Consider the following 14,883-nt stretch of genomic DNA (forward strand, 5'->3'; position numbering starts at 1 on the left):
GTGTTACCGAGGGGCCGTACGTGTGTATGTTTCAGAGCGGGTGTTGTGTTGTTCCAGGCAGCCCTAGGGAGGGGCTCTGACATTGAAGATGGGTTAAATCCTGTTTTACATTCTAGTGGCAGGCCCCAGTTCATTAGAGGGAGGATCATTCCTTCTCAAGACCAAAGGAAGCGCATACTAAACAAGAGCAGTTGTTGGGGAGAAAATGTGAGTGTACGTGTGTGTGTGAGTGCACGTCTGCTGTGTTTGTGTGTGTGTGTGCGCGCACGTCTGCTGTGTGTGTGTGTGTGTGTGTGTGTGTGTGCGCGCCCGCGTAAAGAGAGTTAAGAAATGACCTCAGGTTCCTCCTTTATCTCTTGCTTTCTCAGGAGTGAGTTCTTCCGCTGATAGCCTTTTCCATGGTGGGTGTGAAGGTGTGCCTCTACATCTCAGATAGGGACTGTGGGTTTGTGGGGGACATGGGCGTCTCTCCTCAACCCTACGCCCTAGCTGTCTGTCTGTCAGTGACTTTGAAGGCTTATCTCAGCCCCTGAACGGAGCTGCAGTCTCTAGGGAAATAGTACCTTGGCCACATGGGCTTGACACTGAAATGGAAAACACGAGAGGTAATATTTGAGTGAGAACTGAAGGTAGACCCCCCCCCCCTTCCTTTACACCCCTCTCCTCCCTCCCTCCCCCCATCCATCCTATCCCCAACTACACCACCCTCAACACTTTTCAACGTGCCCCACCCCCTCTCTTCGCCACCTCTTATCTTCCCTCAATCTAACCACTCATTTTACACTATCAACCCTCCTCCTTCAGTCTCTCCATCCTCACCCACGCCACCTGTTCCACTCATTCTTTCACTGCCACAGCCCCATCCCTCTTCTATTCTGTCCAGGTCGTGAGGGGAGGGTACTACGCTCATCTATAACCTGCCATGGTGCCGTGAGGTGGGTTGAGTCAGTCCACGGTCCGGGTGTTTGTCAGTGTGGGTGCGTGCTGCTTGGCGCCATGCCCTTTAGACGCGCCAGGCCCCAGGAGCCGCCTGCATGCCAAACAGCGCAGTCAGACGCAGCCGAGGAGAAGGGAGGTGGTGGTGGTGGTAGGGGGGGGGCACGATGCAGCACCCAGACACACCCTGCATGAGAAACGAACTGCGCCAAAACGCCTTGGGTGGAGAGAAAGAGAAGGACAGAGAGGGATGGTATGAAGCACTGGATGGGCTTCCGACCTCAGGACAGAGAGGTGAGTCTCAGCAGCTCGTGCCTCGACCCGAACCTTCTCATCTCTCCAGTGAATCGATGGATGAGAGATAACCCGCACCTGGGCCTGTAACCTACTCGGTGATCCCTATAATCACCCTCCCGCAGTGTTATCCAGACAGCACGGGAGGTGCTGCTCTGTGTGTCGTGTACCCAGAGAGGAGGGTGGAAGAATACATGGCATTAATGCTTGGTTGAGTGACAGGAACGACACAAGACGAATTAAGGGAATGTCAGCCATTTTGATTCCAAATTCTTATTCCATTTCTATGGTGTGAAATCTGATAGATAACCCTACGTGTGTGTATGCAACATTCTGATCTCTTTAAATAGGTGCTACACATAGGATACTTTCGCATTGTAATTTCAGAAATTAGAATATGCAAGTTGAGCCTTTTACTTCCGGTTTTGTTCCAACAGTTGTAAAAGCTATATTTGTTGTTGGAAATATATTTCACTGCGATGTAGATGAGACAATGACTCCCTACACTATTCAGCGCTTATTTGCATGAACTGAAATTGAGCAAACAGTGTAGCATTTTAACCATGACATAGCGATTTCCACAATATAACACAGCCACAAAGTCAGAACAGCAATGGTGGTATTAAGTATTAAGCTAAACACTATCATTCCACTATTAGCGCCAAATAAATTACGGACATTTTCTGAAATTACAATGCAATTTTCATTTCGTTTTATCCTGTGAGTATTGACCACAAACATACAGTGTGTAGTCTTTTCGCGTAGGGGTCAAACACACAGCAATAACACCAGTTTGATTTTGTAACTGTGTTTATGTACACATTCATACATACATAAAGTCTAATGATGTACCTATACGTTGTACTGAAGGCCATGCAGAAATCAAAACACACATCACACTGCAACTCTATATAGATGATCTCTAACCCGGAGACCAACTCGCCTCGTTCCAACATCCGGGTCTCGCAAGCTCATCTTCTGTAGCTCAGCGGCCAGGTCAGGATGGTGGCTACAGGCTAACAATACCTAAATGTACTCTTATCATCTCACACAAAACATACAGGTTATACAAAATGGTATAGTTTCTTAAGGTTGGTATTTTGATTCAGTTGTAGCTCCCAACTATCAGCCCTCGATTGACTAAAGGTATGAAATATCGTTACTTTGCAGTTCAACGACTCTGGAAATTGAATATTGAATTCAAGATTGCATTGAACATGTTTAATAAAGCAATTACAACTCATGACAAAAACCAAACTGGCAAAGTGCTATTTGCTATACGAATCACAAAACCCTTTGGAAAAATGTAAGCCGAAGCCTAAATAGTTTTTTATTTATTTTTTATCTGTAAGAACAGAACAAACACATTAAAAAGAAAAACCCAGGCTTACACGCACACAGAGACCTATTTATACCCTATATCGTTCGATTCGCATAGGCCTAGTTCATCCACTCAACGCGTCGACATGGGCTACATCTCCTCATTCTACGTCACCAGCAAGGATTACTACAAAGAATCCAAGTAGTCCTTTGTATGGATATAGAATCAACTGATAGAAAAAATAAAAAAAATAGCATCAATCAAAACCATATTTAGGTGAACACAGCATGAGCTGGCTCAGAGTATGGCTTAGGAATTGTACAGGGCTCTTTGATTCTTAAAGTTAACATGATCAGGAGTAAATAAACTCAAATGAGGCACTCTCACAGTGTGTTTGTGTGTGTGTGTAAAATAAAACTAAATTGAAAAAAATCTAACATCTGATATTATATTTTTTTCCCCCATCTTTATTTAACAAGGCAAGTCAGTTAAGAACAAATCCTTATTTTCAATGACGGCCTCGAAACACATGGGTGGGTTAAACTGCCTTGTTCAGGACAGCTCGGGGATTCGAACTTGCAACATTTCGGTTACAAGTGCAACGCTCTAACCACTAGGCTACCTGCCGCCCCATCTGATACCTATCACAGTCACCCACCCACACAAACTCCTCTCACAGAGGACATAACCAAATCATGCCTTTCACTGATCCCCTTTGTACCCACGTATCTTTGAGTGTCATACACTCTCTCTGTCTCACTCACACACAAAGAAACAAAACACACACTTTGTCACCTTTGCCACTCAAGCGCTCTACTTGTCTTGGCCTTTGCCGTTGCCGTGGTGCCTGTCGCCATGGGAGTGGTTGCAGCGGTCGCGACAGTCTGGGCACTCCCCTCCGTCATCGTCATCCTCGTGAATAATCTCCACCTCCAGGCGTCCAATGTAGAGCGATACCGCACACAGCCAGAAGAGGGCGATGCTGCTCACCACAGCAACATTCAGCAGCATGGCAGGCAGGGAGAGAAGCATGATCCTCCTCAGGGAAAACAGGCTGCCCACGTAGGACGCCCCGCCGAACGATACACACACACCACCCAGGATGAAGAAGACTGGGGGAGAGAGAGAGACAGAGGCGGAAAGATTGATTACCGATAGCAGTATTTTTATAATGGGTGTGTGCGTGGGTGTGTTTCAGCAACGTTAAGGACTTTTCTGATAATTATGCTTCGCTGCGACAGAATAGAGCCTTGCCCCTGGCCCTTCCTAGCCTCCTTACCATAGCCTGCTTCTCGTCCTACGTCACTCTGGACGAAAGCGATGACCCCGATACCGGTGGCCAGGAGTCCGTTACGGAACCAAGACAGGAAACCTAGAACAGAACAACACAGAGATTACAGCCCAGTCTGAAAACAACCCCCTCATCCCTTCCTCTAACCCTATCAGTGTTTGCAGTCAGGAGCTTCTCCCATGTTGCGGAGGTTCATGGATTCAGATGTGTAAACATAGCCTAGAGACGCATGCAGAACTTCTTACACTACAACAACTAATCTAACTGTGCCAACAGGAATTCTAACAAAAATGCATAGCATAGTAATTAAATAAATAGCCTGTCTTTAAACCTCTTCCTAATCTACAGTGCCTTCGGAAAGTATTCAGACCCCTTGACTTTTTCCACATTGTTACGTTACGGCCGTATTCTAAAATGTACAAAAATGTTTTTTTTCCCCCATCAATCTACACACTATACCCCATAATGACAAAGTGAAAACAGGTTTTAAGAAATGTTTGCACATTTATTACAAATAAAACAACAGAAATACCTTATTTACATAAGTATTCAGAACTTTTTCTATGAGACTCGAAATTGAGCTCAGGTGCATCCTGTTTCTATTGATCATCCTTGAGATGTTTCTACAACTTGATTGGAGTCCACCTGTGGTAAATTAAATAGATTGGACATGATTTGGAAAGGCACACACCTGTCTATATAAGGTCCCACAGTTGACAGTGCACGTCAGAGCAAAAACCAAGCCATGAGGTCGAAGGAATTGTCCGTAGAGCGCCGAGACAGGATTGTGTCGAGACACAGATCTGGGGAAGGGTACCAAAACATTTCTGCAGCATTGAAGGTCCCCAAGAACACAGTGGCCTCCATCATTCTTAAATGGAAGAAGTTTGGAACCCCCAAGTCTCTTCCTAGAGCTGGTCGCCCGGTCAAACTGACAAATCGGGAGAGAACGGCCTTGGCCAGGGAGGTGACCAAAAACCCGGATGGTCATTCTGTGGAGATGGGAGAACCTTCCAGAAGGACAACCATCTCTGCAGCTCTCCACCAATCAGGCCTTTATGGTAGAGTTGCCAGACGGAAGCCACTCCTCAGTAAAAGGTACATGACAGCCTGCATGGAGTTTGCTAAAAGGCACCTAAAGGACTCTCAGATCATGAGAAACAAGATTCTCTGGTCTGATGAAACCAATGCTGAACTCTTTGGCCTGAATGCCAAATGTCACGCCTGGAGGAAACCTGGCACCATCCCTACGGTGAAGCATGGTGGTGGCAGCATCATGCTGTGAAGATGTTTTTCAGTGGCAGGGACTGGGAGACTAGTCAGGATTGAGGGAAAGATGAACAGAGCAAAGTACAGAGAGATCCTTGATGAAAACCTGCTCCAGAGCGCTCAGGACCTCATACTGGGGCGAAGGTTCACCTTCCAACAGGACAACAACCGTAAGCACACAGCCAATACAACGTAGAAGTGGCTTCGTGACAAGTCTCTGAACGTCCTTGAGTGGCCCAGCCAGAGCCCAGACTTGAACTCGATTGAACATCTCTGGAGAGACCTGAAAATAGCTGTGAAGAGACATTCCTCATCCAACCTGTCAGAGCTTGAAGAATGAGAGAAGCTTTTAGTGTCATACTCAAGGCTGTAATCGCTGCCAAAGTAGTGCGTAAATGGTCAAAATACTTATATAAATGTAATCAGTTTATTTTAATTTTATAAATTTGCAAAAAAATCGAAACCTGTTTTTGCTTTGTCATTATGGGGTATGTGTAGATTTGAGAGGGGGGGTAATTTCATCCATTTTAGAATAAGGCTGTAATGTAACAAAATGGGGAAAAAGTCAAGGGGTCTGAATACATTCCGAATGCTCTGTAAATGTGCAGTTACCGGTTTCGTGGGACTTTCTCAGCATCTGCAGAGCAAACAATAAGACAAATCCCAGTGATTTAGAAAGGTGCTTGATGTCAGCACACACATATAATTTCTGTAATGCAGGAAGGAGTCTATTCATTGTAATTTACCAAGGCATCCGCCTTATCGAGTTCTGTCAGCTGATGATACTCGGGAACCCGAGCCTTGCCCCATGGCTCCTTCTCAACCACCCATTTCCGCGAAGACCCGTGGACTCTCCTCGCCGGCAGTCCTCCGAGGTACTGCGGCCGGACGTGTTTCACAACCCGGGCGAACTGAGATGCAATCCGCGGCAACTGTCCGCAAGTAAACCAACTCAAGGCAGCCATAGCTCGCTAAAAACACGACCTTAGCATGCCCTGTGCACTTTCACACTGCAAACGTCACACGGAAGGAGGTGGTGCTCCCGTGCACAATGTTGGGAAATGTATTATTTGTAGCGCCGTCCTGCGTTTGGTATGTAAAATAAACCGTGCCATATTCTTCCCTTATTACATGTGTATTTTATTTTTGTAAACGTTTAACGTAGTCTGTTTCTCTTTTACCACTGGTTTCCTCTCTCGGTACATCTGGCTAATCTCTTTATACTTTTCCTGCACCTTGTGTTTAGCTTATTCAGCCACCAGATGGCGCCGATAGACCTCAACATGGAGTCCATTATCACATAAGGCCAATGGAACAGTTTTAGTGTTTCAAATTGTTTGTGTGACAGGGAAGGAACCAACGACCCTGTAAGGATTACAAGGGAACATGTAAACGGTATGAAGCCACCTTTGCACCTGGTGACGCTTTCAACTTTTTCTACATGGTCCTGTGTAGAATGTGTGCCTGGCTTTAATTGCTGTGCCGGGCTTTATTGCTGTGCCTGTCTGTTATGCTCATGTGGCCAACCATGCAGTCTGATTGAGAAGAAATGTTTGAGGTGTGATTCATTGTAGTGAGAACCAAATGCAACACAACACTTCTGTGTTATTTGTTTGACAACATTCCATGTGTTTTTGTAAAGTTATGCCTCCAGTGCCCTTTAAGTTTCCAGCTGGTTTGTGTTCGGACAGGCTTTATAAATGTGCCTGTGATGCTTGTCATTTGGTGCCAAGCAGACAGGGTGGCGTGAGTGGTGAAACAGAAGCCAGTGTCTGTTCTTTTGAGTTTACAGGTTGAATCTGTGCCTGAAAAAGTGAACTGCGAAGATGGCGCCGAAGAACATGGCCGACGTTTTAAATTCATTTTTTATTTATTGTGTACATAATGTTGCTGCTACCGTCTCTTATGACTGAAAATAACTTCTGGACATCAGAAAAGTGACATTTTTTCCTTTTAATGAGTCCCGACAAGAAGGATATCCTGCTTTCACTGGAACAGGCCCAGATCCACGCCTTTGCGTGAAGATAAGATGGCGGAAAAGGGGATCCTTCTGAGAATCCGGAGGCCAGCGAGTAAACTCCCACTGCCTTCCATTCTCCTTGCTAACGTGCAATCGTTAGAAAATAAAATGGATGACCCACTATTAAGATTACCCTACCAACGGGACATTAAAAACTGTAACATCTTAAGTTTCACCAAGACGTGGCTGAACAAAGAAACGGACAATATAGAACTGGCGGGATCTTCCATGCACCGGCAGAACAGAGACGCTACCTCTGGTAAGACGAGGGGTGGAGGTGTGTGTCTTTTTGTCAATAACAGCTGGTGCGCGATGTTTAATATTAAAGAAGTCTCGAGGTATAGCTCACCTGAGGGAGAGTACCTTATGATAAGCTGTCGACCACACTATCTACCAAGAGAGTTCTCATCTATATTATTCATAGCCGTCTATTTACCACCACAAAGCAAAGCTGGCACGAAAACCGCTCTCAACCAACTCTATAAGGTCATAAAGAAGAAAATGCTCACCCAGAAGCGGTGCTCCTAGTGGCCGGGGACTTTAATGCAGGCAAACTTAAATCAGTTTTACCAAATTTTTACCAGAATGTCACATGTGCAACCAGGGGGAAAAGAATCCTAGACCACCTTTACTCCACACACAGAGAAGCATACAAAGCTCTCCCCAGCCCTCCATTTGGCAAATCTGACCACAAATCTATCCTCCTGATTCCTGCTAACAAACAAAAACTGAAGCAGGAAGTACCAGTCACTCGCTCAACACGGAAGTGGTCAGATGACGCGGATGCTACACTACAGGACTGTTTTGCTAACACAGACTGGAATATGTTCTGGGATTCATCCAATGGCATTGAGGAATACACCACCTCAGTCATCGGCTTCATCAATAAGTGCAACAGTGACGTCATCCCCACAGTGACTGTATGTACACATCCCAACCAGAAGCATTGGATTTCAGGCAACATCCGCATTGAGCTAAAGGCTAGAGCTACCGCTTTCAAGGAGTGGGAGACTAACCCGGACGCTTATAAGAAATCCCGCTATGCCCTCAAACGAACCATCAAACAAGCAGAGCATCAATACAGGATTAAGATTGAATCCTACTACACCGGCTCTGATGCTCATCAAATGTGGCAGGGCTTGAAAACTATTACGGACTTAAAAGAGAAACCCAGACGCGAGCTGCCCAGTGACGCGAGCCTACCAGATGAGCAACATTTATTTTTATACTGCTTCGAGGCAAGCAACACTGAAGCATGCATGAGAGCACCAGCTGTTCTGGATTACTGTGTGATAACGCTCTCGTAAGCTGATGTGAACAAAACCTTTAAATAGTTACCAACTGTCAAGTGTCTTCACTGACATTTTCAACCTCTCCATGGCCGAGTCTGTAATACTTACATGTTTCAAGCAGACCACCATAGTCCCTGTGCCCAACGAAGCGAAGGTAACCTGCCTAAATGATTACTGCCCCATGGCACTCGCGTAAGAAGCCATGAAGTGCTTTGAAAGTCTGGTCATGGCTTACATCAACAGCATCCTCCTGGACACCCTAGACCCACTCCAATTCGCATACTGCCCAAACAGATCCACATATGACGCAATCTCAATCGCACTCCACACCACCCTTTCTCACCTGGACAAAAGGAACACCTATGTGAGAATGCTGTTCACCGACTACAGCTCAGCGTTCAACACTATAGTGCCCACGAAGCTCATCACTAAGCTAAGGACTCTGGGACCAAACACCTCCCTCTGTAACTGGATCCTGGACTTCGTGACAGGCTGCCCCAAGCGGTAAGAGTAGGCAAGAACACGTCTGCCACGCTGATCCTTAACACTGGGGCCCCTCAGGGGTGTGTACTTAGCTCCCTCCTGTATTCTCTGTTCACCCATGACTGTGTGGCTAAACACGACTCCAACACTATCATTAAGTTTGCTTACGACACAACAGTGGTAGGCCTGATCACCAACAACGATGAGACGGCCTATAGGGAGGAGGTCAGAGAACTGGCAGTGTGGTGCCAGGACAACAACTTCTCCCTCAATGTGAGCAAGACAAAGGAGCTGATCGTGGACTACAGGAAAAGGCGGTCCGAACAGGCCTCCATTAACATTGATGGGGCTGTAGTGGAGCGGGTCGAGAGTTTTAAGTTCCTTGGTGTCCACATCACCAATGAACTATCATGGTCCAAACATACCAAGACAGTCGTGGGGAGGGCACGACAAAACCTTTTTCCCCTCCTGAAACTTAAAAGATATGGAATGGCCACCCAGATCCTCAAATGATTCTACAGCTGCACCATCGAGAGCATCCTGACCACTTGCATCACCGCCTGGTATGGCAACTGCTCGGCATCTGACCGTAAGGCGCTACTGAGGGTAGTGCGGACGGCCCAGTACATCACTGGGGACAAGCTTCCTGCAATGCAGGACCTATATAATAGGTGATGTCAGAGGAAAGCCCAGAAAATTGTCAGAGACTCCAGTCACCCAAGTTATAGACTGTTTTCTCTGCTACCGCACGGCAAGCGGTACCGGAGCACCAAGTCTAGGACCAAAAGGCTCCTCAACAGCTTCTACCCCCAAGCCATTAGACTGCTGAACAACTCATAAAAACGCCCCCACTGGCACTGAATCGGTACCAGTGCCCCTGTATATAGCCTCGTTATTCTTATTGTGTTGCTTTTTATTATGACTTTTTATTTTAGCCTACTTGGTAAATATTGTCTTCTCCTAAGAACTGCACTGGCGTTTGTGGCAAGTAAAGTTTGATTTGATGTTAGGATATATGTTATCCTGTACAAGCTTTTGTGCCAAATGCACTAAGTTGTTACATGTGTCAAGCTTATGGGCATGTGGCAGCAGTGTGTCGGAGGGAGGTTCCTAGGTGTGAGCACTGTGCAGAAGGGCATGAGACAAAGGAATGTGTAGCATTGGGGGAAAGTAGTGGAATGTGTTAATTGTAGGGGTGCCCATGGGGCTGGGGATCAGAAATGTCCCGTGCGAGAGAGAGGCAGGTTGAGGTTTCCAGGGTCAGAGTAGTGCAGAAGTCATATGCTGAGGCAGTGAAGAAAGTCGAGGAAGATGGGTTTAGGGGGAGGGATCCTGAGAGGAGTGGTGTAAGTAGCAGATCTGTACCAACACAGAGGGATACAAAAAAACACACAAAAAAACATGTTTTTTTTCTTTGTATCATCTTTTACCAGATCTAATGTGTTTTATTCTCCTACATTAATTTCACATTTCCACAAACTTCAAAGTATTTCCTTTCAAATGGTATCAATAATATGCATATCCTTGCTTCAGGTCCTGAGCTACAGGCAGTTAGATTTGGATACGTCATTTTAGGCTAAAGTTTTTTATAAATGCTAAAAATACAATCTTACGGAAAAATATATCACCTGTGGCTAACATTTATAGCAATGGTTATCAATTGTACTGCAGGGATGGAACAGAAGTCGCAGAAAAATTTAGTTTGTGGTGGCAGCAGCACAGAGGTATTTGGGTGTGCGAGACTTGACATCATTAGGTCTGGTAAAAGATAATACAAATCATTTATTTTTTGTTTTAGTTTTTTTGTACCGTTATCTTTGAAATGCAAGAGAAAGGCCATAATGTGTTATTCCAGCCCAGGCACAATTGAGATTTTGGCCACTAGATGGCGGCAGTGTGTGTGTGCAAAGTTTTAGACTGATCAAATGAACCATTGCATATCTGCTCAAAATGTTGTATTAAGACTCCCCAAATGTGCCTAATTGGTTTATGAATACATTTCAAGTTCATAATTGTGCACTCTCCTCAAACAATAGCATGGTATTATTTCACTGTAATAGCTACTGTAAATAAGTGCAAATAGATTAATAAGAATTTAAGCTTTCTGCCAATATCAGATATGTCTATGTCCTGGTAAATTGTCATGTCACTTGCAACCTCATGCTAATTACATTAGCCTACTTTAGCTCAACCATCCCGTAGGGGTTAAGTGGTGGTGTCCCATCTTTTCAGGTTGTTGGCATGAGGTAGGACTAAATTGATTTAAATAGTGGAGTAGGGTGGTGTTTTTTTGGTGTTTTTTGTGAGTGTAGTGTTACACGGTAGGGTATTTGTTTATTATTTTTTTCAAGCAAAGTATAAAGGGAGTTTTACTCCAGTCTAGTAGATAGCGGTAATGCAACATATGTTGGATGCCAACTGCCGTTAAACCTCATCAAAGAAGAATGTCAACAACCAACTTGACAGAGATTGAAGCATTTTAAAAATAATAATGTGCAAATATTGTACAATCCAATGTACAAAGTGTGCAAAGAGCTTAGAAACTTACCCAGAAAGACTCACAGCTGTAATCACTGCCAAAAGTGATTCTAACGTGAAGACTTGGATTGAATACTTTTCGATTCAAGATACGAACTCAGCAAAAAAAGAAACATCCTCTCATTGTCAACTGCATTTATTTTTAGCAATCTTAATATGCGTAATATTTGTATGAACATAAGATTCAACAACTGAGACATAAACTAAACAAGTTCCACAGAAATTAAATAATGTGTCCCTGAACAAAGGGGGGGGTCAAAATCAAAAGTAACAGTTGGTATCTGGTGTGGCCACCAGCTGCATTAAGTACTGCGGTGCATCTCCTCCTCATGGACTGCACCAGATTAGCCAGTTCTTGCTGTGAGATGTTACCCCACTCTTCCACCAAGGCACCTACAAGTTCCTGGACATTTCTGGGAGGGAATGGCCCTAGCCTTTACCCTCCGATCCAACAGGTCCCAGACATGCTCAATGGGATTCAGATCAGGGCTCTTCGCTGGCCATGGCAGAACACTGACATTCCTGTCTTGCAGGAAATCATGCACAGAATGAGCAGAATGGCTGGTGGCATTGTCATGCTGGAGGGTCATGTCAAGATGAACCTGCAGGAAGGGTACCACATGAGAGAGGAGGATGTCTTCCATGTAACGCCAGCATTGAGATTGCCTGCAATGACAACAAGCTCAGTCCGATGATGCTGCGACACACCGCCCCAGACCATGACGGACCCTCCACCTCCAAATCGATCCCGCTCCAGAGTATAGACCTTGGTGTAATGCTCATTTCTTCTACGATAAACATGAATCCAACCATCACCCCTGGTGAGACAAAACTGTGACTTGTCAGTGAAGAGCACTTTTTGCCAGTCCTGTTTGGTCCAGCTACTGTGGATTTGTGCCCGTAGGCAACGTTGTTGCCGGTGATGTCTGGTGAGGACAAGCCCTCAGTCCAGCCTCTCTCGGCCTATTGCGGACAGTCTGAGCACTAATGGAGGGATTGTGCGTTCTTGGTGTAACTCGGGCAGTTGTTGTTGCCATCCTGTACCTGTCCTATTGTTACACATGGTCTGCCACTGCGAGGAAGATCAGCTGTCAGTCCTGTCTCCCTGTAGCTCTCTCTTAGGCGTCTTTGGATTTTTACAAATTGTCTTTGAAAGACATTTCTTTTCTGGCTGAGTTTATTAGTGTTTAATTTTTCAGAAATAAACACTAGTATATCTTGAATAGATAAGTATTCAACCCAAGAGTCTTTCTGGGTGAGTCTCTAAGATCTTTGCACACCTGGATTGTATAATATTTGCACATTATTATTTAAAAAAATGCTTCAATCTCTGTCAAGTTAGTTGTTGACCTTCTTCTTCGATGAGGTTTAACGGCGGTTGGCATCCAATATATTTTGCATTAGCGCTACCTACTAGACTGGAGTAAAACTCCCTTATACTTTTCTTGACAAAATAAAACAAATACCCTCCCACACTATTTTGTGTAGATTGTTAAAAAAAGGTTTAAATCCATTTTAATCCCACTTTGTAACACAACAAACTGTGGAAAATGTTCAAGTGCTGCTGTCGGATGTGTGTGCGTGCATGTGCGTGGTCACTGTAGGATAAGTGGGGGACCTCTTCCTGTCTGTCTCTCTGTGCGGTGGGCCCTTTGTCTCCCTGCAGTCCTTGGGGACACAGACCACGTCTGCCCTACCTGACGATTGTTTAGCATGAGGAGCACAGGGAGGCAGACGGGGGGTCTCAGGAACAAGGTGTTTGTGTGTATTGACAGGGTTCTTTCAGGAAGGCCAACAACCCTTTGATGTGATGAGCAGCTGACACTCAGTGGTCTCAGTCTCAGTCACACCACCATTCTGACCATGCTGGACACACACACACCCACGTACACACACACACACACACACACTTGTACAACTAACCTTGTGGGGGGACACAATTCAGTCCCATTCAAAACCCTAACCCTAACCTTAAATCAAAAACCTAACCCTAAAACTAACCCTAGCTCTTAAACCTAATTCTTATCCTAACACCAATTCTAACCTTAATCCTAAACTCGCTAGAAATAGCATTTGACCTCGTGGGGATTAACGGAATGTCCCCCGTTGGTCAAATTTTTGTTTGTTTACTATTCTTGTGGAGACTTCTGGTCCCCACAAGTATAATTAAACACACACACCAGTTTTAAGATCTGTTTCTGTGTTTACTTGAATCATGCTCAGGGCTAGGGACTGAAGGAAATTTGATCAGAAACTGAGAGTAATGGAATGAGTATATTATGTTGGAGAAAGCTTTAGGTTGGAGAGCCTAATTAGTTGAAGTCAATGGCAGAAGTGTGCTACAGTACAGAGCATCCCTCCTAGACCTCTCAGCTGTCAATATCCTGGGTTAGACTAAACATGAGAAGACATCACATTTTATCGGTCATGTACACATGGTGAGCAGATGTTATTGCGGGTGTAGCGAAATGCTTGTGCTTCTAGTCCCGACAGTGCAGCAACATCTAACGAGTAATATCTAACCAATACCTAATACACACAAATCTAAGTAAAGGAATGGAATAAGAATATATAAATATATGGATGAGCAATGACAGAGCGGCATAGGCTAAGATGCAATAGAATACAGAATATACATATGAGATACGCAATGCAAGACATGTAAACATTATTAAAGTGACTGGTGTTCCATTATTTAAAGTGGTCAATGATTTCAAGTCTGTATGTAGGCAGCAGCCTCTCTGTGCTAGTGATGGCTGCTTAACAGTCTGATGGCCTTGAGATAGAATCTGTTTTTCAGTCTCTCGGTCCCAGCTTTTATGCACCTGTGGGGACCTGGCCTTCTGGATGGTAGCGGGTGAACAGGCAGTGGCTCGGGTGGTTGTTGTCCTTGGGTGATCTTTTTTGGCCTTCCTGTGTCATTGGGTGCCGTAGGTGTCCTGGAGGGTAGGTAGTTTGTCCCCGGTGATGCGTTGTGCAGACCGTACCACCCTCTGGAGAGCCTTGCGGTTGTGGGCGGTGCAGTTGCCGTACCAGGCGGTGATACAGCCCGACAGGATGCTCTCTATTGTTCATCTGTAAAGCTTTGTGAGGGTTTTAGGTAACAAGCCAAATTTCTTCAGCCTCCTGAGGATGAAGAGGCGCTGTTGCACCTTCTTCACTACACTGTCTATGTGGGTGGAACATTTCAGTTTGTCCGTGATGTGTACGCTGAGGAACTTAAAACTTTCCACCTTGTCCACTGCTGTCCAATCGATGTGGATGAGGGGTGCTCCCTCTGCTGTTTCTTGAAGTCCACCATCATCTCCTTTGTTTTGTTGACGTTGAGTGAGAGGTTATTTTCCTGATACCACACTCCAAGAGCCCTCACCTCCTCCCTGTAGTCTATCTCGTCGTTGTTGGTAATCAAGCCTACTACTGTTGTATCGTCTGCTTGATG

The 14,883-nt window shown here is 45.1% G+C and overlaps 1 protein-coding gene across 1 annotated transcript; it reads right to left on the minus strand.

Moving 5' to 3' along the window:
• Nucleotides 1-2,022: 2,022 nt before the first annotated feature.
• LOC118944023 (transmembrane protein 160) lies at nucleotides 2,023-8,064 on the minus strand. The gene is made up of 4 exons (XM_036961397.2): nucleotides 5,858-8,064; nucleotides 5,724-5,748; nucleotides 3,831-3,923; nucleotides 2,023-3,663 (listed from the first exon to the last, which is right to left on the minus strand). The coding sequence occupies exons 1-4, from the start codon at nucleotides 6,074-6,076 to the stop codon at nucleotides 3,365-3,367; spliced, it is 636 nt and encodes a 211-aa protein (XP_036817292.2). The 5' UTR covers nucleotides 6,077-8,064; the 3' UTR covers nucleotides 2,023-3,364.
• Nucleotides 8,065-14,883: the final 6,819 nt, after the last annotated feature.

This window comes from Oncorhynchus mykiss, chromosome 24 (assembly GCF_057628025.1).
Source record: "Oncorhynchus mykiss isolate SJ-2025 chromosome 24, ASM5762802v1, whole genome shotgun sequence".
NCBI lineage: Eukaryota > Metazoa > Chordata > Actinopteri > Salmoniformes > Salmonidae > Oncorhynchus > Oncorhynchus mykiss.

Coding starts and splice junctions, on each gene's coding strand:
- LOC118944023 (XM_036961397.2), bottom strand. CDS start 6,076: ATGGCTGCCTTGAGTTGGTTTACTTGCGGACAGTTGCCGCGGATTGCA. Junction 5,749..5,857: donor TCGATAAGGCGGATGCCTTG/GTAAATTACAAT, acceptor TTTGCTCTGCAG/ATGCTGAGAAAGTCCCACGA. Junction 3,664..3,830: donor AGGACGAGAAGCAGGCTATG/GTAAGGAGGCTA, acceptor TCTCTCCCCCAG/TCTTCTTCATCCTGGGTGGT.